General features: G+C 39.2%; 1 protein-coding gene across 2 annotated transcripts in view; it reads right to left on the bottom strand.

Moving 5' to 3' along the window:
* The window catches only part of BRINP3 (BMP/retinoic acid inducible neural specific 3), a 186356-nt gene that overhangs the window by 55162 nt on the left and 106210 nt on the right, over window positions 1-24984 (bottom strand). For both annotated transcript variants that reach the window (XM_054576450.1, XM_054576451.1), the window contains 2 exons: window positions 11347-11452; window positions 6467-6703 (listed from right to left, as the gene is read on the bottom strand). In XM_054576450.1, the coding sequence (XP_054432425.1) occupies window positions 6467-6703; window positions 11347-11452 (343 nt within the window). The remainder of the gene's footprint in view (window positions 1-6466; window positions 6704-11346; window positions 11453-24984) is intronic.

The following is a 24984-nucleotide window of genomic DNA, read 5'->3' as shown; positions in this document are numbered from 1 at the left end:
TCCTATAAAACTGACCACACAACAGCAAGTACAACTTCTCTGAATATACAGTATTATTCATCAATCTCTCTTCACCATAGTCTATGTCTACATTAAAAAATCTAACATTAAAACGCTTAATCAAGTTCCCATTTACATTATTATGATGATACTGAATCAATGTGTTGAATGATTTGTTTCAGACTAACCTGGACAGCTGACCAAATTATGAGTTCTAATAAATACACATGATGATAGCACTGGAGCGTGCGTGCGTGCGTGTGCATGCGTGTGTGTGTAGAGAGAGAGCACGCTTGAGAGAGGGAGGGAGGGAGGGGGGAGCAAGAGAATTTTTCGTAATAAAAATATTCAAACCAATGGAAAAAAGCACTATGTCTTTGTGTTCTGGTGTGTCTATCTTATCTGTCACCTTATTGTGCATGCTCTTATTCAGATCTGAGTGACAGACAAAAAGACAAAACAAAACATCCCTCATAATGCCTGGGTAAAAACAAAACAATGTGACACAGGGCGAAGTACTTTTGGCTCTCAGGACTGCTTCTCAGAATGTGCCTGCTGCAAGGACCCACTGCACCGCCATGCTGGGCAGAAGGTGGCGAAGGCAGCAGGTGAAATCAAAGCCTGGGCAGCGCCTGGCCGCACATGTATTTTACCTCATCCGTCATGCGATCAACAAGTACCGTGATGCACAATGTGTCTACTCAACATAGCACAGCTAACTAGTCTTTATGCAATGAGGAAAAGAAATATGCTGTTCTCTGCCCTCAAGGAACATGGAACCCTCTTCCGACCCTGGGGGCAACTGTCTGATCCAGGGACAGAAATACATCAGGCAAATGGGCGCAGGTAGATGGCGTCTGGCAGAAAGGCGCTGGGAGCTAAATTGGGAACTCTTCCCTAAAACAACTGCTCACACTCCACCGCCACCTCCTTTCAGATGATGTTAGAAAATTAATTGAAGTACAGGATAAAATTTGGTGATGAAGAAGGTAATACTCATAATATATTAAATATGATACAGCCAGGCACTGATGGATCAGAGCAAAGAGCTGTGAAAACCAAATGGGTTTTGATGTATCAGTAGGGAAGCCGCGCACTGTCTCATGCTGGGGATACCCATAAATTACAGGAGAGCCAAAGCGAATCATCACAGTAAATTAAAACATACACAGACACTGTGAGAATCCTCACTGGAGACTTGATATTATGAAAAGATTATTTTCTTTCCCTTACTCCTATATTTTAATTACATATCCCTTTATAACAGCTATGTTATAAATATAAGCACATGATTGCCAAAAGCTTCACCCATGAAAATGCAATATTATGCACGATAGTTAACTTCAAATGAGAATTTTATACCTCATTCCTCCAATCTAAATAAGGTACTACAAGTTGTAGAGAGTAAATGACTTGCTAATAATCATATGGTTTGTTATTGTAAAGTTTTATTTATCTGCTGTTCAAGTACTTTACAAAATATTTTGATTAAATTTAAAAATTGAGGACTTTCTCTGAAAGTGAGTAAGTATACTACTTGTTAATTATTTACCTTTCAAAATCACTTCAAGCTACATTAAATATTTGAAAATAAAATAAAACTCCATCCCAATTTGTACTGTCCATCTAGGAGAACAGACTTGCACTATCTCAGGCATATAACATACACAAATAGCTGCCTGCTGTACTAGAGGTCGAGCACACACTGCCAGGGCGAGCCGGACGGCGCCGCCGCCTCCCGGCGCCCAGGGAAGCGCAGGCAGGGGGCTGCTTTTCCCTAGGGCAGGGCGCTTGGCGCAGCCTCAACCTGCAGGGGCCCGTGGGCGGTGAGAAACTGGTTCTCAAAACAACATCTGACTCTCTGCTTCTTCTACTTTGTTTACCTCTTTGAGGCCAAAAAAAGTTTTTTATTCCTCAAAAAAACAAACAACAACAAAAAACTCTGCTCAAAACTTTCAAATATACCTTTCCATACATTTCACTAAATTTAAAAGGAGTCCAATAAAAATTGAATATTTTACACGTTGTTTAGTTCCAAGTGTGGATAAGGGAATATGGTTTAACTAAAGGTGCACTAATAAAAAGTTTGGGTTCATTTTTTAACTATCTATGCATTAAAATGGAAAAAACCTCCATATTATCTGTAATGATATAAACACAGTAAAATGCACATATAATAAAGTATAAACTCAGATTGTTTCCATAAACTAAGCGGACCAGCCAGCCTCTGTATCAGGGAATCATGAGTTTTTGGCACCAAAGAGCTTCCCCAAACCCCCAACGGTCTATTCAGCCCTCATCTAAGCCAAGGTGCCACAGCCCTGACTTGGAAGAGTACACATGAACTCTGTCTGTTTTTATACTTAATATAAATGGGGCCACATATACACTGGAAAAGTACATATACTTTCGAGTCTATCTTCTACTGTTCAAGGTGATAGTTGAGAGACTCCTATCATTTTGGGTTGGTTGTTTCCTTAGCTTTACAGAATCCCATTGTGAAAATATACCATGATGTTTTCCTCCTCCTTGTAGATGGGCATTTTGGTGGTCGTCACAGAGAGTGTACTAAGAATCATATTACTATGAACGATCTTGCACCTTTTTGTATTTTTGTTGTTGCAAATATGTCTAGATTTCATTTGGGTTTTTACCTCGGAATAAAACTGCTGGGTCATAGCATCTACTGTTTTTGCCTTTGGTAGATATTACCAAACATTTATTCCAAAAAGGAGTTAATCACATGCCCACAATTATTACGTGACAGCTGCAGTCACTCTAAGTTCTCACTCCACTTGGGTTTCACTGTGCTGCAGGGACGTGGCTGTATACATTACTTTGTATGTTGATCTTTTTTAATGGAAACTTGTTAAATTACTTTATTCAAGAGCTTATTTTTTAAATTTTTTCAATGTATATACAATCATATTATCTCTGAATGTGCTAATTTCATTATTCCTTTCAAATGTTTACACCTTTTATTTCTTCTTCTCTTGCCTAACTACACTGAGTAGAACCTGGAGAACACTTCACCAGAAGTTGTTAGAATGGACATCATTATTTATTCCTGCTCTCAAGAGGAAAGCTTCCAAATTTTCACAATTATACATGAAGTTTTTGTAGAAATTCTTTGTTAAAAGGTACAGGGTTAAATGTATTCCAAGTTTGCTCAAAGACATATTTTTTTAATCATATATAGATTTTTAAAAATTTATTGAGATGTTCACGATTCTATTTTCCATTTCTGATGCAATCTGGTAGATATTTTTATGCTTAAATTAATTTTGAGTAAATTTCAATTCTTCACAATACATTATTTTTACCTATTGTTCCCTATATTTTGTTAGAATCTTTTACATTGCTGATCATATGAAAGATTGTTTTTAATTTCCTTATTCTATCTTCAAAGAAGGTTTTTTGAGGAGTTATTTTAATAATAGATACCTTTTTCCCAAACATAATAACTTAGATTCTTCAATCTGTTTTTCTGTCAAGTTTGGTAAATTTACTTTGCTTACCTTTGGTAATTATTAGGCTTATTAATCTTTTCAGAGAACTAGCACTTGACTCTGGATTTTTTTTCTACCTGCTGCTGAATGCTTTCAATTACATTAATGTCTGCTGTTATCTTTGTTCTACTTCTCTAATTAAGAAGTTCTTTCTTTTTAAAATGTTTGAGGTAGAAGCTTAAATAATTGATTTCCAGTTTTGTTTGGTTTTTTTTTTTTTGAAAGCATGTCTTTAGGCAATCAATTTCCTCCCAAAGCTATTCATTACCTGCATTGCACAGTTCTGATTTGTCCTATTTTTATTTTTGTTCAATTCAACATATTTTCTCTTCTTCCAATTACTTCGACTTAAACTTTTGACTTAACTCCTTTTTATTTCTCTTTCATAGTTTATTTAGAGGCTTTGCACTTAAATTTTAGGCAGATGAAGTTTGCCCATTTATCTTCTGGTTTAATTCCATTTGGTTTCAGTTTAATTCCACAATGGTCTGAAGTGTATTCTAAATGATTCCAATCTTTTCAGATTTGTTCAGGCTTATTTTAAGATCCGGCATATGGTGAAACGTGGTAAATATTGCATGAATGCTGGAAAAGTATATAAGTTGTCATTTTCTTTTTGTTGTTTAGTGTTCTATTTTATTTTAGTCAAGTTGGTTAATTTCCTTTTCAAATTCAAAGATCTTCACTGATACACACTTTGTTCTTTCATATATTTAAAGGAGAATGGTGAAATCTCGCCCATGACTGTGTGTGTGTCCTGGGGTCCTTGTGCCTCTGGCACACTTTCCTCTGTGGCTCTGGGGGCTCTCCTGCCGGGAGTGAATTCCGAGGGCCTGAACGCCGCCCTCCGCCCGATGTGCCTCTGCACAGACCTCTCCCCAACAACAGGCCCTGAGGCCCTTTCCTTCTTCCTTCGGGACCCTGCGGAGTACACACCTTGTCTGCCGCCTTAGGTGCAGGCCTTCCCCACAGCAGGACGCTTTCTCAAAGGCCTGGGAGCCGTTGCCTGGAGAGGAGGAGAGGGGACAGTAACTCCGTCCCTCTGGGAGAGAAGGACCTCCCTTGGCCAGTAAGGAACCCTTGGCAAATGCCGATGGCCTCGTCACATCATGCCAGCCACCCTCCTGTTGACGTTCTCTTGCCCTCGCCCACGAGCCGATCCTGATGTTTCAAAGATCCTCCTGCCTTTTGTTTTACGGGGGCTCAGCTCCGTCTCTCCTCCCTATTCAAGTCGCTCCTTAATTACAAGTCTTAATGAACTTGTCTGTTTAACTGGTGCGACTCATATAAATTAGTAATTATGACATATATAATGATATAAATTTCCATTGCATTTACTACTTCATTGTTATGGAATATTTCCCTCTTAACTAATGTGTCTTGCTTTAAAATTTAATGCAGTAATTTTTGGCCAGTATGTGCACTGCATATTCCTTTCCATCCTTTAACCTCAATTTATCTATATCCTTAGCATGTTCTAGTAAAAATCAAATAGTCCTCTAATATTATTGTTTTTATTATCATTATTTCACCCTGTGCTGCAGTATTGTCTTTTATTTAGAATATTTAATGTAATAAAAAATGTAATATTTAATGAAATAATCTCCAGTAAAGTCATAGGTGACCCAATACAATGTATGAAGAAGACAATCCAGGCCTTTCCCATGATACTGCACTCATCCATGTGACCCAGACGGTCCTTTCTGTTTTCTACTTTACTGTCTTATTTTGCAGGAGACCAGATCTACAGAGTCCGTATCTCTAGTGAACTTCTCAATATCTTCATCTACTTTATTCTTCCTTCATTTTTTTTGTACACTTAAAAAATAATTATCTGAAAATCTTTTCCACTAAGTTCAATAACTGGGTCAACTTCACCTATTGACTGATTTGTTTTTTCTTTGCTATTGGCCATAAGGTCTTGCCTGCTCTCCTATGGCGTAAATTAGGATTTTGTGTCCTTCATATATTAAAAACAAAAACAAAACCGAAAACAAAAAAACTCAACAACTACAGAGGTTTGAGAAAAAGTGTCCATCCTCAGGAGGCCACCCTCTTCATATTTCCCAAAGGCTATCGGGAGCTGATCTTCTTAGAATCAGTTCCGCAGGATGAGGATGTGAGCTGCATCCATGGTGGGTTATAATTATACAGGACTCAATCAGCCTCTGCTTCTCCGTTTTTAGGGCATGGGCTTCAGAGCTTCCAAGTAAGGGCCCCCCTCTTCCGGCCTGTGTCACTGCAGAACACTTACTTCCGCCACGCAGGGGGTTTTAGTTCATCCCTCAGTCATTTGCCACAGACACATTCAAAGGGGCAAATGTCTTAGAGAGCAGGCCGCTTATGCATTCAAACCCCCTCAGCCTCCATTTTCTCCACTCCATATACTGGGACCACAGAACATTTCTCTGGTTTCTCTGTCCAGGAGCAGCGACATTGTCCAGTGGCTAACTCTAGATCCTCAGCGTCTGACCAGGCCTGGGACTGATAAATGTGCCCCGGCGGAAAACAGCTGTAGAAACTCAGTGTTCACTCATCGTCCTCTCAGAGAATTTCCATCCTTGCCTATTTTATTTTCTAGCGCCCACCCTATACCCTCAGTTTTTATTCTTTAGGCACCTAAGAATGTGTGGTAAAGGTCCAGGGAGGTATCAGAAATGTCTCATGCTAAATTCTTGTATTGAGAAAAGCAAAACATGACTCACACATCAGCTCAAAAGCAGGCTATTCTCTTGCCCACGGTACACAGTAATGCCCAAAGCACAAATATGTTCTCAGTGAGACACTGAGTAACCATGAATGAACCAAAACACGTGTCCATCAGAACGGATGATATTGAACAATCAAATAAAATCCCTTCTGAGAATGTAATAGTTCTTCCAAAATGGTAAAATGGTCTTTTCAATGCAGTCATTGTTTGGGGAAGCTCACGTGTTATACTGAAACCTGTGTCTTACCTGACTCCTCAAAGTCACTGTTGTAGGCTTTCCACGTCTCGGTTATTCGAAGCAGGTTCTCTTCCATGGCCTGGATGTCCATGGAGGGGCAGTTGCACTCCGGAAACCTGGGGCTACACTGACACCAGCAGTCATTGTCCTTGCAGATAAATTCTCCCTCGGAATTGCAGGCGATGTAGCTCAGAGCTGCTTGAACAAAACGCTCCTGAAGGTAGTCCGGAAGGAGCACTTGCAGCCCTTGAAGAACAAACATGCAAACAAGTTTACTTTGATAAAGAGAGTATAATACATATTTATTTTATATATAATCAAAAAGTTCAAAACTTAGTATATCAAGTTATGGATTGATGCATATTGAAAACTATCACTAGAAAATTATCTAAGCCCACAAAATTGCAAATATTTATATTTTTAGCATATGCTGACTCCATGTACTGTTCAGGAATTCGAGAGCCATGGCTGGTGTGGCTCAGGTGGTTGGAGCGTCATCCATAAACCGATAGGTCAGAAGTTCAGGCCCCAGTCAGGGCACACACCTAGGCTGAGGGTTCGTTCCCCAGGTGGGGCACGTGTGAGAGGCCACGAATCGATGTTTCTCTCCCTCCCTCCCTTCTTCTCTCTCTAAAAATCAATAAGCATGTCCTGGGGTGAAGAATAAAAAAAAAAATCCCAGAAATTATAGATGTGTTTAATCCCTCACACTATCTGACTTCGTTTTTGAAATTTATCTGATTGGTTCCCTGACTTACTTGATCAGAACATTTTGTTATTTTTCCATCATGCAGATAGAACCTGTCTACCTTTGAAAAGAGAGGCAGGCATTTACTTTGTGCCACCTGATTTCAAATAGTTGTCAATATTTTCATTTTTTTCACGCTATCATCCCACATCTAAATAAATGCCACCGCACAATGGGTCGCACTAATGAACGAGTTGGAGAGGCTGATGCTAATGCCTATCTCAAGGCATCGACAACACTGGATTTGTCTCCCAGTTGTTCAGGAGTGATCACGAAGACTGACTACAGAAGCAGACGAACTAATTTAGCTGTTTCCAGTTCATTTCCTTGTCAGGTGCTCACTCAGCCCCAGTGACGCAGTTCATTACTTTTCCAATTCAAGACTAGTAAAGTCGCTCTCTCTTAAGGAAAAATATCAAAAACGAAAATAAGACTGTGAGATTAATATTTGGTAATCTCTACAGGTTTGAAATTTATTATGATATTTCACAGGAAAAAATGTAGTTTCAATTTCAGCATTTATTGCTACACAGAAAAATTTAATAAAAAGTCTAAATATTCAAACTCAGCAGTGGATAAAAAGAAACATAATAGTAAAGAAAAATTTGACCTATACATAACCGCTTTTTACTACAAAACTGAATTTTTATAACTTTTATGTTTTCTTTCTAATAAAAAAAAAATTTGACCCTTAACAATTATCTGTGAGGTTCGTTTAAGAAAAACAAAGAATTAGCATTCAGGGGGGAAATCTACTTTGCACATATCTTGATCATTATAGCTGTCTCATTCTTTCAGATTAATTTTCCCATACTTCAGTCAGGAAAAGTATTCTTAGAACTTATATAGTCATATTATTTATTTTTATTTCACCTAAAAAATATAACATTAATTGAAGGCCTCCACTTGAAAGAGAATTGCTAGGTAAAGTGCAAATATAAAGATGACTGAGAAATATATATTTAAGAAAAATGAAAAAAGTATATAATAACAGTATACAACAGTGCTTAAGTAACTATCAGCATTGGTATTCATATACTTAACTTGGTATAATTAATTGGCTAAGCATTACACTATGTTCATAAGATTAATAAAACTTTTCATAAAAAAGACAGCTTGGGACATTATTTGACACATGCTTGTCTAGCAGGATAAGCTGTTAAAAAAGCCAAATGACCAGTGCTCTTGATGCTTATTTGCTTATGTTGTTAATTACTCCTGTATTTTTTGCTAGAAATATAGATCAATATAAATTAGTTTAATACAAATCATTTCCCTACTTTTCATTTTTATATATATATAAGATGAGATAATTTGTTCCAATATATTAATAGATAAAATAGTGAACAAAACTTTTATAATCCTTATCATTCAATTTTTACTACAAGCAAAACAGATATTGCATAGTGATGCATTGTTAAAATTTACATTGAATATTCTGTATAATAATAATGTAGTACTGTATCAATTTTGCTGAAATAAAACATTAGAAACTGATCTGAAAGAGTTTTTGTTAGTCTGTTACATGGATCATTCATTTTCTCAATTTCTGGGAATTTTACCAAAAAGTTACTATTAAGATTTAATAAATGACTTTTAATTATTTGTGCTACCCTTTGACTCAAAGGTACCTTGTGTGATAGGTTAAATTTATAGGGGCTAAAAAACTGGAATAGCATTCATTTTAATATATATATTTGTTGATACTTTCTTATGAATTAATTACTCTTTGTCATATATTAAATAAATTTTATATCCATAATTTGGAGTGGTAGATATGGCTCTTTTAGCTTTTGAAAGATGTCTGCTCTGTAACCTAATTGTGCAAAGCCAGATTTCAAGGTTAAAGAAGCAAGTAAATCCAGCTTACTCACTGCCAGAAATCTTTCAATTTCATTTGTTTTCAGTCAAAATTAACATTGTGCTCAGCTCTTTGACATCTCATTTCTGAATGCTAATTCTCATATAGATGATTAAGTCATGAAGTTTTGTTCTAAAATTGTTGCCTAATGCTGTTACCTTCAATAATTCATATTGATGCTTTCTTTGCTCTGATAAAATGCTACTTCAGGGGCAATTCATTTTCTTCTACAAGAGAATGAATAAGGCTTGAAAGAATAAGGCCAGTAATAAAAAACTGTCGTAATTCCAGACTCCTCTAAAATAACATATTTGAATTCAGTAACCCTCTAAAAAACCAAACACTGATTCTAATACTTCACCTTGTGCTTCATTTCAAAAAACAACATAACGCAACACACACACAGATATATCTATCTGTATCTATATCAATATTCATCTGCAATCTATCTATCTGTCCAGCCATTCATCCATCCATTCAACCAACTAAGTAAATTACTAACAAACTATAAAAGACACAAAGACCTATGATGGTACCTTAATAAAAGTGCTTTGGCAACAGCTGTTTTTCCAAATGCCACAAACAGTGACTCATAATTTTTTATATGCTCGAAAGAAATGTAGTTACGGTAATATTGCTACAGAATGAGTGAATGCTTTGCAATCTGCTTAAAGAAGTAAAGGCCTACTACTAAAGGTGAGGATGAAAAGGTGAATCAACATGATAGCTGGACTATCAGTACATGCAAATGATATTTCAGAAAGAGTCCATGAGAACTCCAGAGCGTCAATATTGACTTTCTAAGGGGATCTTTGGAAAGGTTTTTGTACCAACAATGTATAGAAATAGGGTTGCAACAGACAACTAAACATATGAACCTGGCAAATAGAAATGGTGAAAGTGATGAAGAAATTGCATAAACTGCAAATAACAGAAATATAGTTAAATAAAGGGAAGTGTTTCTTCATGTATTCTTTGTGATAATTTTTTTTCCAAGACAGGTGACTGAAGTTGTGTATCTATCACATAATATTCTGAAAACTGAACACAGTGATTTCTAAACAGTAAAAATCAATTAATTGTACTAATAAAGAGATTTTAAAAATAAATCAATTGAAATAAACATAAATTTGATATAAATTTTTGTGTCCTCTTGGAAGACAGTTCATATTTTAATGGAGAGTTAATCCATACATGTAAAAAGGAGTAAGCAGTAGAGAATTACAAGTAACATTATGTACTGCATTTCCATTTACAGAAAATATTTCAATAACTTTAAATCTAAAATTGGTAATTATAAATTGGATAGCATTTAAAGTCTAAAGTTTTAAAGTACTCTCTTTGCAAATTTTATACAATTCAAAATGAATAGCATTCATTTATTATTTATAATAAATTTAAATAAATCAAAGCTGTTACATTTTTCAAGATTGAAAATTGAGAAAGAATGGCAGAATTTCTAAAACATCTATGCATCTTTATATAAAACTAAATATCGTAAACACAGGTCTAACGTAGGCAACTAAAAAAGGTACACTAGGAAAGAACTACTCATAATTACTCCTTTGAACAGTCAACAGAATTTCCGCAATGTACCCTTCACAATAATGTTTCTGAATTTATACAAACCAGTACGTTTATTCATGACCTTCCCTGCCTATATGAATGAGTACTATGCATTCACATAAGTGTTTTGAAAATAGTATGTATCTGTTAAAAGTTATTATTTTTAAAACCCCCTATTATCTCAAAAAATATAGCAACGGAAAAAGATGGTAATTATTAGCATTATCCCATAATCTATACAGTTACAGTGGAAATAAATACTGAAATTTTGTTAGTATATTCTCAGCACATTCCTATCTGCCAGAAGACAAATGCAGCCTTAACAACCATCTATGTTTATATTTAAAATGTCAACAGTTCATGTTACATGATGCTCAAATACAGTTATGGCTTTTCCCAGAATCTGTAAGGAAAAATTCAAAGCTCAGGCAGACCTTTGAAAAAACGGCTACTTATTAAGACAGTAATGACTGTAGGAAAGTCGAATACCACCACGATACGTTTTCCATTGCTATAGATTACTTAGTTTAGGAAGTAAATTGAATTTTGACATTTTTTTCATCTGGTCTAGAATGTTTCTATCAGTTAAAAACTCTGGAAATCAGCCTTTTATGAGAATTTCAACAGCCTAGTCTTGCACATATGACTTGTAACAAAAAGAAGAAGAACGCAATCACAACTGGATAGAGAATTAATGAAATTTTTCCTACGTACCTTGCAACTGAATCTTATTCTCAGGACTCTGAACCAGCACGGAGCTGACAGAATCTAGGTTGTCATAGTTACTGCAGCCGAGAGGACCCGTCCGTGTTTCTGTTACCTGACAAAAGAAACACATCAACTGCATTATATATGTCAGACTTCACCATGTTTTTAGGGGGTTCGATGTAGCTGTCGCACAGTGACGTGGACGTCACTGAACGCTCTAGGACCTCATACCCAGCGACAATGCACACACCGCGGCAGAGGAGACGGACGGCTCTCTTGGTCTTCAGTTCCATTTTCTCTCCCTGGGCCAGGCATACATCTTCTGGCAAAAAATGCAGCCCTCTTTTATCTAAAGCGTCACTCGTCTAAGGTCACTGATGTTAGCCAAGATATGACAAGGGCTTGTCCCTTCAGGCAGAGAGCAAGTTTTGACTCTATGTATAAGAATTGTCTTTTACTGGTTCCTTTTTCCCTCAATAAATCAGAACCATCTGACATGTGACTATCTAAAAACTGATTATAGTGTTTTATTTTTCTACTTAAAATCAGCTGGACATTCTTAGTTCTAATTCTTTGCTTCTGCAACATTTTACCTACCCTCAAGATTAAGCTCACATTCAAACACCCACTCAGTGGTCCTTAATGACTTCCAGTGGCACAATTTTACCATCTGCCTAAAGTCATGCTTTGCAGGACACAGCCTTAGCACTCCCCCGTGGAGGGAGTCCTAGACTGATTACTCCAGGGCTTGGGATGGGTCATGGCAGGAGATAAGGAGGAGGTTAATCCATTCTGTGAGGCTGGAAATGTATCCTGAGAATATTTTTTTAACCAAACATACTTTAAAGCAGAGGCATTTTGTGTAATCTTTGTGTTAAAAAAAAATTCTCTTCTTGGCAACCAGAATATTTGCAAAATACGGTGCAGCTCATGCCACTGCACCATTCACAACCCCTCATTGGCTTCCCACCTCTCTCACGGCAGAAGCCAGCCTCCCGAAGGGGAAAGAAAAAGCCACGTTACCCAGCTTCCTGTTTCCTCTCTGAACTCCCCTTCTCTCCTCTTTCCCTGGCTCACCTGCCCCGACAGCACTGGCTTCTTTCTGTTCGCCACCTCCTGCGTCAGAACTTGGCTCCCGCAGCCAGGGGCCCCTCCCTGAGCTCTTTCTGAGTTCACCCCTGCACTTCTTCACGTTTTTGTTCCAAGCTCTCTTTTTGAGAACTAGTGGGCAAACTCACTGTAAAAGGATACACCCTCTCATGCTCCCCTCTTCCAAACGTCTGAAAACTGTTTCCTTTTCTCCTTACCTTGTTCACTTTTCCCTAGAAGTTACCATCTTCTAACCTGCTCCTAAGCTACTCATTCATCCCGACTACCGAGGGCCCTGTCGTTAGAACGCAAGCTCCCCGAGTGCGGGAAGGTTGTCTGCCCGCAGGGTTTTCAGCACCCACGCCTGCATCACCAGTTGGCACCTCACTTCTTTAACTTGGACCGCATGTTGCCCATATTTCCCTCAGAATGCCTTTCTTTCAGAAATCACATTTCTGTGCTTTAATCACTTAACACACATTAAATTTGGGGGGGGGTCCTTAAGAATAACACTAAACTGGAGGATGTCAATCGTATCAGCTCATATTGCACTTACAGTATCTTCAGTTTCCTTATTCAGTATAAAGACTGATAATTATTTTTGAAATAAAGATGGATTATTGTATGTATTTTTCCTCAAAAGCTATTCATTTTACTAGCTCTTTCTTTATTACAGTTACCTGTTAACCCTCTTGCAATCCATAGACACAACAAATGGCTCAGGCCCAGGGGGTATAAAGAACCCTAGTGAATTTCTGGTTTCTGGTTCCTCATGGAAGGACCTCGGAAGCTGCCACTCAGTCCTAGCAAGTCAAGACCTGAACGGACTGAAAACCGACGATTCTTCCTGAGTCCGTGAGAGACGGGGGGACACAGGGTAACCCGCTGCCCCAACCCTGGAGGGCCAGACGGAGAAGGCTCGACATCTCCCTTCCCCAGGGAGAAGACCCAAGAGCGGAAACCTCCTGGGGCCCCACACCCAGACCTGCGGCCCTGAGAGGCTCAGTGTGGGTGAGTCCGGTGGCTCAAAGCCCCGGGGCCCAGGCCAAGGGAGGCTCCCCGCAATATCCGAGGGCCCCCCTGAGGTGGCCCACCAGGCACCCACAGCAAGTACGGAAGGAAGAGCCCCTCCTGCTTTCCGAGGGGGGAGAGGAAGTGAGGCCGTTTTCAAATACTGCAGAGCACTCTGTTCCTACCAACACCCTGCCTGCCCTCGGTAACAGGACCCAAGCTTCTGGGGAGCTGCCAGGGCCTGCCGACCCCAAGACGTACCCAGCCCCAGCGCCCTGCTAGCCAGCCTGCTGACCCCAGGGGAGGGGGCAAGGTAGAGAGTAAAGAACAGAGAATCCCATAAGCAGACACAGGCACATGCTAGGAGTGAGTAAATACACCAAGAATCAGGAGATTAAAACTCTCATGATCTTTTAATATCTCACTCATTTATCTTACCATAAAAGCTTTCTTTATGTTTTATTATGGTAATTATAAAATTGCTTTATAGTCATCTCTTTGCATTTAACTTCTTTACGTATTTAACTGTAAACCCTCTATTCAGAATTACACACGGTACCTTGACACATGGTAGGAATTCAGTAACACTGAACTCAATTGATAGGTAAACATTTAATTTTTAGTTAGAAATCTTTATTTCAAAGAACGCTAAAGTTTATTTATTGCACATTTTGGAGAGCCTCTTGAAGACAATGCTGCAGGGCCAGTCGATATAAATTTCTCCAGGTTGTCTAGCACCCTCCCCCCGCCCCCACCTCGTTTCCCGGCTGCGGGCCAGCCAGGGAGGCGGCCCAGGGAGCTGGCGGCCCTGGGCGGGAAGTGGGAGCCGCGACCAGCCAGGAGCCTCCTGGCCCACAAATTCAACGTCTGCTCAGAAATCACAGTGGCTTTCTAATCTCTATGCTGAAGTTTCTGAAACTTTGCTTGCCTCGATCAATCCAATTCATCCCCATTCATTCCGTCTCTGTCTCTCGCACGCAATAAATGTACACTAAAGCACACTTTAATTGGTCTGGATTGATGCATAAGTCAATTAGGATGCTGTAGTATCTTGGGTCATTGTCATGAGCAATAAATACTGCTATAAATGTGCTTGTTAATATACTTTGATTGAAGGCCAAATGAACTGGCTTTTATTCCAAGTATTAATTTATTAGTGCTTTGAAACAGAAATCCACATACATTCTTATATTGCTCTATACTAGACTTCTAAAAAGTAAAATACAAATGTTGATGAGTTTCCATTATTCCTAAAACAGCATGTATGTTTCTGTCCCTATACACGTAAGAAATTTTACAACTACCATGTGCTTTAAGCTATCAAACTACCTAAAATGTTGATACTAAAATATTATATATACGTTAAAACTAATATATATCATGATGAGACTAAAACGTAATTTTATATATGTAATTACCATATATAGTAAGCACATATAATTATGATAAAAATTAAAATTTATATAATTATTTATATAATTAATTATAAATTACATTTAATAATTAGAAATTGTATAAATATATAATGTTTCATATGGGAATATTAAGTTTAAAATATTCCTATCATTTATTTTTTTCTCTGTCAGTCATTAAATCTTGTTTCTAAATTTTACTAAGCACTTAATGTCAAACCTGCTATTATATTAGAGTCCTAGTTCTACATACTGCAGTATTTCTGAGATTTAACATTTAACTTAAAAATCAATTTGCAATCATATTGGTAATATAAAAAGCATATGAAAATAAAATTATAATATTGACATAAATGTAATTCTTAATTTTAAGAACTGTTTTGTGACTTATAGTAAGTTTTGTGAGAAAAGTGCAGATTCAGCTATAAAATGCTGTGTGTCCCCAAGTGAAAAATAACAAGAGTGCACATCATTGCTGAGTTTTCTTGCATCTCCACACAGTAATAAGCCTTGTGCTTGGTGCCTTATATACAATTAATATCATGATTTAAAATATAGTTGACATTGTCCATGTTTCTTGAACCTGCTCCAACCATTTAATGGAAGTTTAAAATAGTTCATGATATATAATCTATGCCAAGATGACTCATATTTTCACATAAAAAGTACACAAACAAATCAAATTCAATGTAAAGCAGAATTGTTGAATTATTTATCTGTGCAAATGACTTTATGCTGAAAACTATTTTCCCTGGTTCCATTTCCTATAATTTAACTATCAGAATCATTGATTCCAGGGCTGCATTTTTAAAGCTTTCTAGAGGTGGTATTGCAGGGGGGACAGCGATCCTTAGAACTTGAGGCTAAAGAGTATGATTATGAACAATACTGAGTTAGGTCTATCCATGAAGCATGTACAAAATAAACGCCATAGCTATAAATTATAAACGGAAAGAAACACTGCTGACAAAACAGAGTATGTGAATTAGGCTATTAAGGTCCAAGGAGAGTAACACAGGAGACAGAGCTCACATTTTATTTTGGGACAAAACAGAGCACAGGTCCTTTGGAGAGCAACTGCTTTGGTGCCACGTGCGCTTGCCCTCGTGAGTCCAGGCATGGTTACAAGGGTTGACCCGTTCTTCTCTGCGCTCCAGGAGTTAGCCTGCATCAAAAGAATACACAGGAGCACCCCCCACAAACAGCCCCAGATAATCCTACTGAGAAGGAGTGTGCCTGCTCTTTGAACACACATTAAAATATAAAATTAATGTGGGGCTAGAAGAGAGAAGTCTTCTCAGACTCTTTATGTGCTTCTTCAGTGTGCAATGGAATAAGATATGCTGGACAAAGTTTTCTGGAAACAAAGTTGCTAAGTGACATCAGGACTCCTTTGTGCACAGACTGCATGGGATTTAAGTGCATGCTCGTGATTGGTCTTGGAGAGGCCAAATCTAGAAGCTCACTCTTACAGGTGGTCTTCTGATTTCTGTTTTAAACAACACAGAATGTAAGACCACAGCAATTACCAGAAACTGTGTCAACAACAACAACAAAAAAGCTTTCTTTAGGTTCCTTAGTACGATGTGCATACATTTAGAAAACTGACGTTTTTATCAAAGCGCCGCCTGTCCATGATGCCTGTAACTGACGACGTTGCATAAAAGGTGACCATGTGCTTCATAATGCAAAGGCTGTAGGATCTCGCTTTTCCCTTAGAGTTGGCTACGTTTTCTGACGCACTTAGTATTAATAATGAAAGCAGCACAGCCTTGCTGCCTCAGGGCGTTACAAATAACAAACACAGACCGCAGTGGCTCAGGGCGGCGGCCTGCTGTCCGCTCTCAGTGAGTGATTAGGCAGCCACCGCACTTGTCACTGCCACAGTGGGCCGGGCTGCCACCTCCCCTGCCCAGAGAAATCACACTGTCGGGAGCTCAGGAGCCACAGGTTCTTTTCTTTTGCTTCACATAAAAAATAAATGTATTTCAGGCCAGCATTTACTACAATACATTTATTTTAGAGATGAAAGCAAAGAGAAGTAAAACGTTTAGAGGGCTTTTATTTTCTTTATTGTTTATTCTATGAATTGCAATCCCATTGCCTTTTAGTTATTGAATCTATGTAAAATGACCACAAACTTTAAGATGCAATGGCAAAAAATACTTCTGGGTCCAAGTCCAGGATACAAATCCTAATTTTTGGACCTTATTATCAACCATCACATAAAACTACTAGTGTTTCATAATCATTTTCAACAATGATGTTGTCTGTTATCCCCTGTGGATGCAAATGCAAAACTAGGAGTTCTATGGGAGCTACACTGAATATCCGAGTCACTCAAGCCATGGGGCGAGGAGAGTGTCCTCAGTCTATACTGGCCCTCCCTGAAGGCAGAGACTGCCATTTGCACAAGAACATGCATGTGCAGTCCCTACGGCCCTTCTTATTTTATCCCCCAAGTCCCTCCTGCCCCTCGAGGTCCAACCACTTCAAGCTATTCCTCAGGGCTGAAGTGTTCTCTCTTCCCTGATGGAACAAGCAAGGAGACAGGAGACCAAACACACCGAAGGCGTTAGGGTCTCTAACCCGCCACTGAGCTAATGGCTCTGCTGCCAGGAGAGTGAGCAGGGGGCCACCCTAAAGGGAGCCGCTCACTTGCACTGACGGCTGTCGCACATCTTCCTGCATCGAAGCATTTCTAGATCTACCCAAACCGTCCAGTTGGGATTCGCCTGGAATCTTGGTCAAGGGGTCGGCTGTGAGCTGATGTTCCTCTCAGGCACGTGGTCTGATTTGCTTCCTTTTGACAAAGTGACAAAGGACGTGCAGGTGCGAATGTCAAGCGCTGGAGTGAAAGAACCAATCCCCTGTTGGAGGATGAGCAGAAGAGCTGAGAGCTGTGCCCATCGACCATGGCCGGCAGCGCACGCGAGGCGCGCCCCGGGACAATCTGTCACTGTCACAGTGCCAGCCACACAGCGCTCTGCCGCGCCAGGGTGCTGAAGTCAGGCGACTGCTTAGACAGGGCTCCTTCTGAGCAGCACATTTAATACTGCTACTTCATTATTAATATTTCACAACTTCTCCTGTAGCTTAGAAGTCAGTGCAGGGCACTGACATCCTCACAGTGCCCACGCTTCTATTTCCAGAAAGGAACTTGTACCAAAATTTTGTATCACTCTTCTGAAATGCCCACTATGACTTATTCTGAACTGCTTATTAAAACATTTCTGCTTGCTTATGATTAAAAATGTAAAACTTTTTACTCTAGTCTTTTAAAGTTTCACAAGTGTTGAATATTTCTGAATTCCATAAACATACCAAAAGCTTCTGACTTCACCTATCTTTTCGTAAGGAGACAGCGAATGTCTGAGTGCAGACTGACTAAATTTTCACACTAAGACTGACATATTCTTCCATTTGTCACCCAATAAAACAAGTGCCCGAGACAGGCACAGAACATTAAAACTCAACAGACTTGGGCATAATTGGAAAGACGTAAGTGGATTTCTTGTTTCAATTGGTCATTACAGAAACACTTTAACAGTCATTGCTATTTTTTTCCCCAAAAATTAAATTGGCTTTATTCACAAAAAAGTTAGGATACATCCAAATTCTTTAGCAACTGGTAATCATTCAAAGTCAGCACTAAGATGACTTTCAATGAGCAAAAACAATGATATTAAAGAGGAATCTTAGAGTCTACATGAACTGCACATACACTGACAGAATGCTAAGAGCCCAGAAAAAAGCCAGACATTGGGCGAATCGCTCAGCAACCCCATCATCGCATTGTGCGCTGCCCCACTCCCCCCACTTTTTTAGTTGAAATAGAGCCTGAGGATTATAACTGTTAGTAAGACACTATACTAAAATAAACAATTAATGGAGGCATAACAAAATGGAAAGGAGAAGAAATTTGGCAATTTTTAAAGTATGCATTTGTATATTTCCTGGAATATTTAATTTAGAATTTTAAAATTTAGAAACAAAACAATAAAAATTCAATGTGGCCTCTCACTGCATCTCTCGTCTTCCTCCTCCATTCCCCGCCCCCCCCCCCCCGCGCCGCGCTCCTCTCCTCCGCACCCTCCCCCCGCCCCCAGTTTATCTCCCCCAGGGGCCAGGGAGCCACAGGGGCTTCAGGCGCTTCGCTGGCAACGGCAGCTCTGCGAGCACAACCCAGAGCCCCCGGCCCTGGAGACGTCGCAGGGGGAGCCTCGCGTTCACTCGCATTGAGCCTTTGGAAGCGCCCCTGACCCTACAACAAGGTGGGGCTCTTAGAGACACTAAACATTGATTCCCATCGTTATTTTAAAAAAAATCTTAGAGAAAATGATTCTTCAATGAGCATATTTTGTTTATATGCTCATTGCTGCCAGCATTATATGCTGCAAGTTTGGTTGATGTTTTTCCTTCCTATAAAAGAAGAAAACCCCTGTTCATGCACATCTCATCTGTGTAGCATTGTTAGGGAGAAACTTTTTTAAGTGATTTATTCTCAATGACTCAACCTAGATTTTATTTTTTGTAAAAAATTTTTTTTGGTTTTAATTATTTTCAATGAAAGATTTCACAAGAAGAAAGTTAATCTGCCTTTTATAATAAATCATTATTTCAACTCTTCTTGCCTCAGTTGACATACAAGCAATCTTCACCTGATAACATTCTGAGTATCTGAGTATTTGGTCATGTATTTATGGGGCCAGATGAGAACCTAGGAGCTGTTTTTTCGGCTATACTACGTTGAGGTGTCATATCAGTTGTTTTATGTTGGGCACCCCTCCCCCTATATTAGTATAGATTTAATTTCATTTATTGATGCAACAATTATGCCTCCCACCAGCACAACAGTCTCGCTGAAAGTTTATTGTTACTTAGGAAGCGGGGCGGGGGGGGGGGGGGGGCAGGTTGTATAGATTTGTTACTGAATAGTTTCATAGTGATATAACATCTGAGCTGAAACTGTTTTCCTTCCATAGGGTATTTTATTCCACTTTTTTATTGTGTCTTTTTTCTTTTTTTAGGTGTCTACATATTCAGATGCTATATATGCTTGATAATATCATCTATATTCAATCCCAACTTCAATTTTTAATTTTATTTCCTTTCCATCCCTGTAGTTTGGAGATGGTTTCTATTACTTTTCTATTTGTAGCAATTCTCCATTAACTATTAAACTTTTTCTCCACAGCAACATACTCTAAGCTGCACTCGTCAAGTGTTCGAGAACCTTCTCTAGCGCCCGCATGCCTGCGGTCGTTGGGCCGCGTGTCCTGCTCTGGCCGCTGTCGGGGGTGGGTGCTGCTCGTGTCGCCTGCTGGACCAGCTGAGCTGCTGTCCATTGGTGGCCGCGCCACGGGCGGCTGAGGACCGTTCTGTGCAATTCAGTTGTGAGCGTGAAAGGAGCTGCAGCAGCTGATTAGTTCTCCGTGAAGCTGGGAAGATTTAGCTTCCCCACCCTGCGGTGCTCTCCTGCCTCGAACAGGAGAACTCTGCCTGTTTGTTCAACTGCTCTTTGGCCCCTGGGGCCCAGGGACCAGGCTAAACTCACGTGTGACCAGACGGCCCTGCCAGCTCCGTTCTCCCTGGGGTCCACTGCTTTCTGATACTCAACATTACGACTTTCAGGGGCTGTGGGGGCAGACTGGTAGTCATCCCAGATGGGAAAAAATGCGTCAGAGACTCCTCCCACTCCCCAGGGACCGTTGTCTGGCGGGCACCTAAGCCTAGTAAGCTCGGGAGAGGTGAACGTGTAGGACGGGAGCAAGTCAGTTCCCTCTTTAAACTCTCCTCTTCCCAGAATGCCCCTCTTCTCACCTGACCAGCAAGCTCTCTGTGACTGATCTCATTCACTCCCCTCTCTTCACTTATTACCTATATGTACGGGTGATGCTCACATGTTTTCTCATTAGATTCTCCCTTAAACTTCATGACCTGTAATTGCAGTTCTATGTCATACATTACTATTCGGGTTTCCATAAATGCATCATGCTTTTCATGCCACAGACTGAATTTATGAGCTCTGTTTATGTAAAACCATTGTCTCGTTGTGCCCCATTAGATTAATGGAAGTGCCATGGCCAGCACAGGGCACGGGTTCAAGCCCACTTTCATCCTCTCTAGCCTCTCTACAGCGCTTTGTACGCAGCGCTGTAAAGTCTATGCTCCCAAACCTATACATTTCTCTCTAACTACTGCATTAGAGAAGGCCTCTATCTGCTCTTCCATTATTTGCTGCACTAACATCCTAACTTATTTTTCTATGCCATTAGACTTTTCTAATCCAATAATGTTTCTGAGTTATAATGTTGATAAATGACCCATTTTAACAACCACCACCATGAAATTATTGACATGTCAAAGATCTGTTACAGTCTCCCAACTGGCTTCCTGCTTTGTTCACATGTTTTTGTAACCACCTTTGTTGTAGTCCCATAATCAACTATCTGGTGCCAGAACTGCTTGATCTCGATGGATTCCTAGTGGTTTTTCTGGCTCCACCATCTGGTTAGACTGGCACCTGGCACAGGCTCCAGGCTGCACGGTGGGTGCAGATTTGCTCCAGGGGTGTCTGTTTGGGGAATGGCCCAGTGACTTGCTCACATGACAATGACAGAAACCCAGGGACAGGCACTCAGCCACAAAAGTAGACTTCAAGTCTATGTGTCCTGTCCATTGACATTCCATTGACCAAGTCACATGATCAGGGCCAACATTAAAGGGAAAGAAAAATGTTCCTCAAATATCAGAGAAACCACAAACTCATTTGGAAAAGGGTACACTGAAGGTGCAGGTAAAAAATTGGGAAAAGCTAAAGAACTGGAAAAAATTGGGAAAAAATAACTTATGCCATTATAAGTTTGCTAAACACTTCTTTTCACTAATCAGTCACAGAATTCTTCAGACACACTAATATCCTCTACATTTTCTTAGCATAGCTTACTCTTTCACATTTCAAAGCTCTTGCCTTTTCTTCCCATGCGACAACCTACTATTTATCCTTCAAGACCCAGATCAAATATTTCTGAATATTCTTACCAATTCTCTCAGACAAGAATCAGTGAGTGTCCTTGCAGTACAGTTATTTTTGTCACACTGTTTTTCTCTCCAGTTACCTGTCTCATCAGACTAAATATTTCAAGGCTAAAAATCATGGCCTTTTCATTTATGAAGGCCTAACACCTACCAGTGCTGGATACATCACGGATTAAAATAAACACGCACCAAGAAAGCAAATTAATTGGGTGATCTGTAAACTTCTATACAAATTTGCAGTGATATAGGGCATTACAAATTTGGTTGTGCATAGCAACTGCAGCATCACATATTATGTATACATTTTGCTTTAACTGCCAATTTTATGAATTCAACTGTGAGTAATTAAATGGCTTCACTCATTTTACTAAAATAAAAATCTAATTTAAGTATTGGATGCTTCAAATTTAAAAACAACTGTAAAAACTAACAACTGATTTCTATCAAAATAAGCATCAAAATGTTTTGAATTCGTAGAAATATAATGTATTTAGTGAAAAAAAACAATGTTTAAGTTTATATCTCCTTTGTAGGTCATAATTTTCTCCGGGTGTGATTCCATTTTGAAGGAGATTTTTCAAACTTTAACTTTGACCAAAGGTGAACTTGTTGGAGAGTTTGAACTAAATTGCTTCAGCCATTTCTGAGTTATGGGAAGATGAAAGAACATTTCTCATGCACTTAACTAACACAGGCTCCAACCTTTTCTTCTTACATAAGTCACACAGGCCTAATGCTATATATTTTAAACATGACAAGATTATTATAGTTCTCAGAGAAACCTCTAAATTTAAAAGAAAATATCCAATCGTTTTTAAAATAGCAAAATTTTCCATTTAGGAGTCCAGAAATTGCCAAAGAGGACTGTAGTTTAAAAGTAAAGAAAATACAATTAAGGTCAACTTGGAAATCTGCCTAGGTTATACAGAAAAAAAGATACAGGACAAATGTCAAATTAGTATATCATTTCAGGGCAAAAATGTTAGGAAGATAATGCACTTTAAAGTGCACTTTAAAATGTAAAAGGAGGTTAACCTCTACCCTTTACAATCCACCTGGAGAGAAAAGCAGCGATCTGAAATAGAAAGTCTATGCCCCGCACATCCTGCGGTCAGCTTTGATAGCTCTCACTTTGAACTCCTCTTAAGCAGCGCGATGGGGAAAATATTCATTAACAAGTGGCATAAAATAAATTTGGTGTTCTATATCACATCACAAATTACTTTTTAAACCTAGCTCAGTCTTCTTTAATTCCCTGGACAAAAAAAGTGTTCAAGATTTAAGATGTAGGCATAATGTATTGAAGGTTTAGAATGTTAAAGAAGAAAAATGCAATTATTTTGTTGACTTTACACATATATCAACAGCATGTCAAATCTCCACATTCATGTACACTCTGGCTTACTGAGATGGTTCTGTATCTCTATTTACTTCCTTCCCAGTTTCCTTTATACCATTACTCAGATCAGTGTGGAGGAAACGATGAGAGACATTGCATCATTCAAATCCAGAGACTGCTACCTGTGGAGTGTCAGATAGAACCAGAAATAAAAAACCTTTCAGGTGTTGAGCAGCTTCTTAGTGTGGTTCAAGAAAGTATTGCAAGGGATTTTTCTTGGCACAGCCTGCAGGCTGCATTTCAAAGGCAAGAAAGTCAAGTCAAGGAGAACAGCTACGGGCTCTGCAGTAAGAAGTGCCGGAACCGTGTTCCCATCAGGAGCCCAGAGGAAGGGGAAGGAGCCACAGAAACCTACAGGACCCACTGGCTGATTAGGGAGAAAGAAGAAATGTGGAGTGGCATATGAAGAGTTTATTTCCGCCCACTTAGAATTTGATAAAAATGTGATAAACAGGAAAACATTTTAGGTTGGAAAAATCAGAGAGGGGGTGGGTTTGAGGGTGGGACTGGAGGTATATATTGTACATATTTAGGATTTGTCAAGATAGTGTTGATGGTTGATGATTGACATAATTTCTTACACGTCCACACTTCTCCTAATAAAAATTATCGAATTATCTCAAATGCACAAGAGTTTATTAGCACTGTCCTCCCTTTACTGGTGACACAGACAGTGACTGGTATGGAGGTCATTTCTTTCCTTAGACCACCCTTATACCTTTTTTTTTTTCAAAACTACAAAGTCGATGAAAAATATATTTTGAAGATGACCTTGCCTAAGGTTTTTCTCATTTTTCCAATGAGTTGAAAATTGCTATAATTTAAGAAGGAGGGGAGCAAACAGTCTCTTACCTCCCTGAGCCATGAAAAATGAGTACTTTGTTAAAAAGATAGGAAGCAATTTATGAACACCTAGACGGAGTAATCTCAGTGTCCAGAATTAGTAACAATCTAGGCGAAAATTAGTACTGACCACTCATAAATAAAAGGTTGCTTAAGTTTGGGATCCCCCAACGTATTTTTATTCCCTGAATTTGGAAAGAAGAATTTGAGAGTGTTGTACAAACCACCTTCTCCAACAGTGATTATGGGTGGAAATGCCTAAATTCACCAGAAAGTGAACTTCATCATAGGTTGAGTGAGCTTTCATAAATTCCAATAAGTGGATTATCGTACTGTAGTTCAGTTCTAACAGGCAGTCTGCCCTCTGTACCACCCAACTGCTTCTGCAAAGGGCAAGGGGGTCCTGACTTAGTCCTACTCTCTTTCAAATTGCTTTTCTGTATTAGAGTTTGCTCCAGAGTCCTCTGTTTATCTGCCTCATCTTGTACTTGTAACTGCGGGCTAATGAGTCAAGTTAACATGTATATAGCACTTAATATGTGCTAGACACTGTTGTAAGCACCTTAAATATATTAAATCTTTTAACATTCGTGGTGGCAATATAATGTAAGTGATATTAGTATATTCTTTTTATAGGTGGTTAAACTGATAGAGAATACAGTTAATTTGAGCAAGACCATGTAATCAATAGGTGGTGAACTGAGGCACTAACCAGGGCCACGTGTCTTCAGGATCAGAGTTCTGCCCTGCCCAGTGTGGCTCGGTGGGCTGGGCACTGTCCTGCAAAGTGGAAGGTCGCCAGTCCAATTCCCCGTCAGGGCACATGCCTGGGTTGTGGGTTCGGTCCCC

The sequence above is a fragment of the Pteronotus mesoamericanus genome, unplaced genomic scaffold (genome assembly GCF_021234165.1).
Source record: "Pteronotus mesoamericanus isolate MK-2021 breed Mesoamerican mustached bat unplaced genomic scaffold, CSHL_Meso_final contig_347, whole genome shotgun sequence".
Lineage (NCBI taxonomy): Eukaryota > Metazoa > Chordata > Mammalia > Chiroptera > Mormoopidae > Pteronotus > Pteronotus mesoamericanus.
This window is presented reverse-complemented; position numbering and strand designations above follow the sequence as displayed.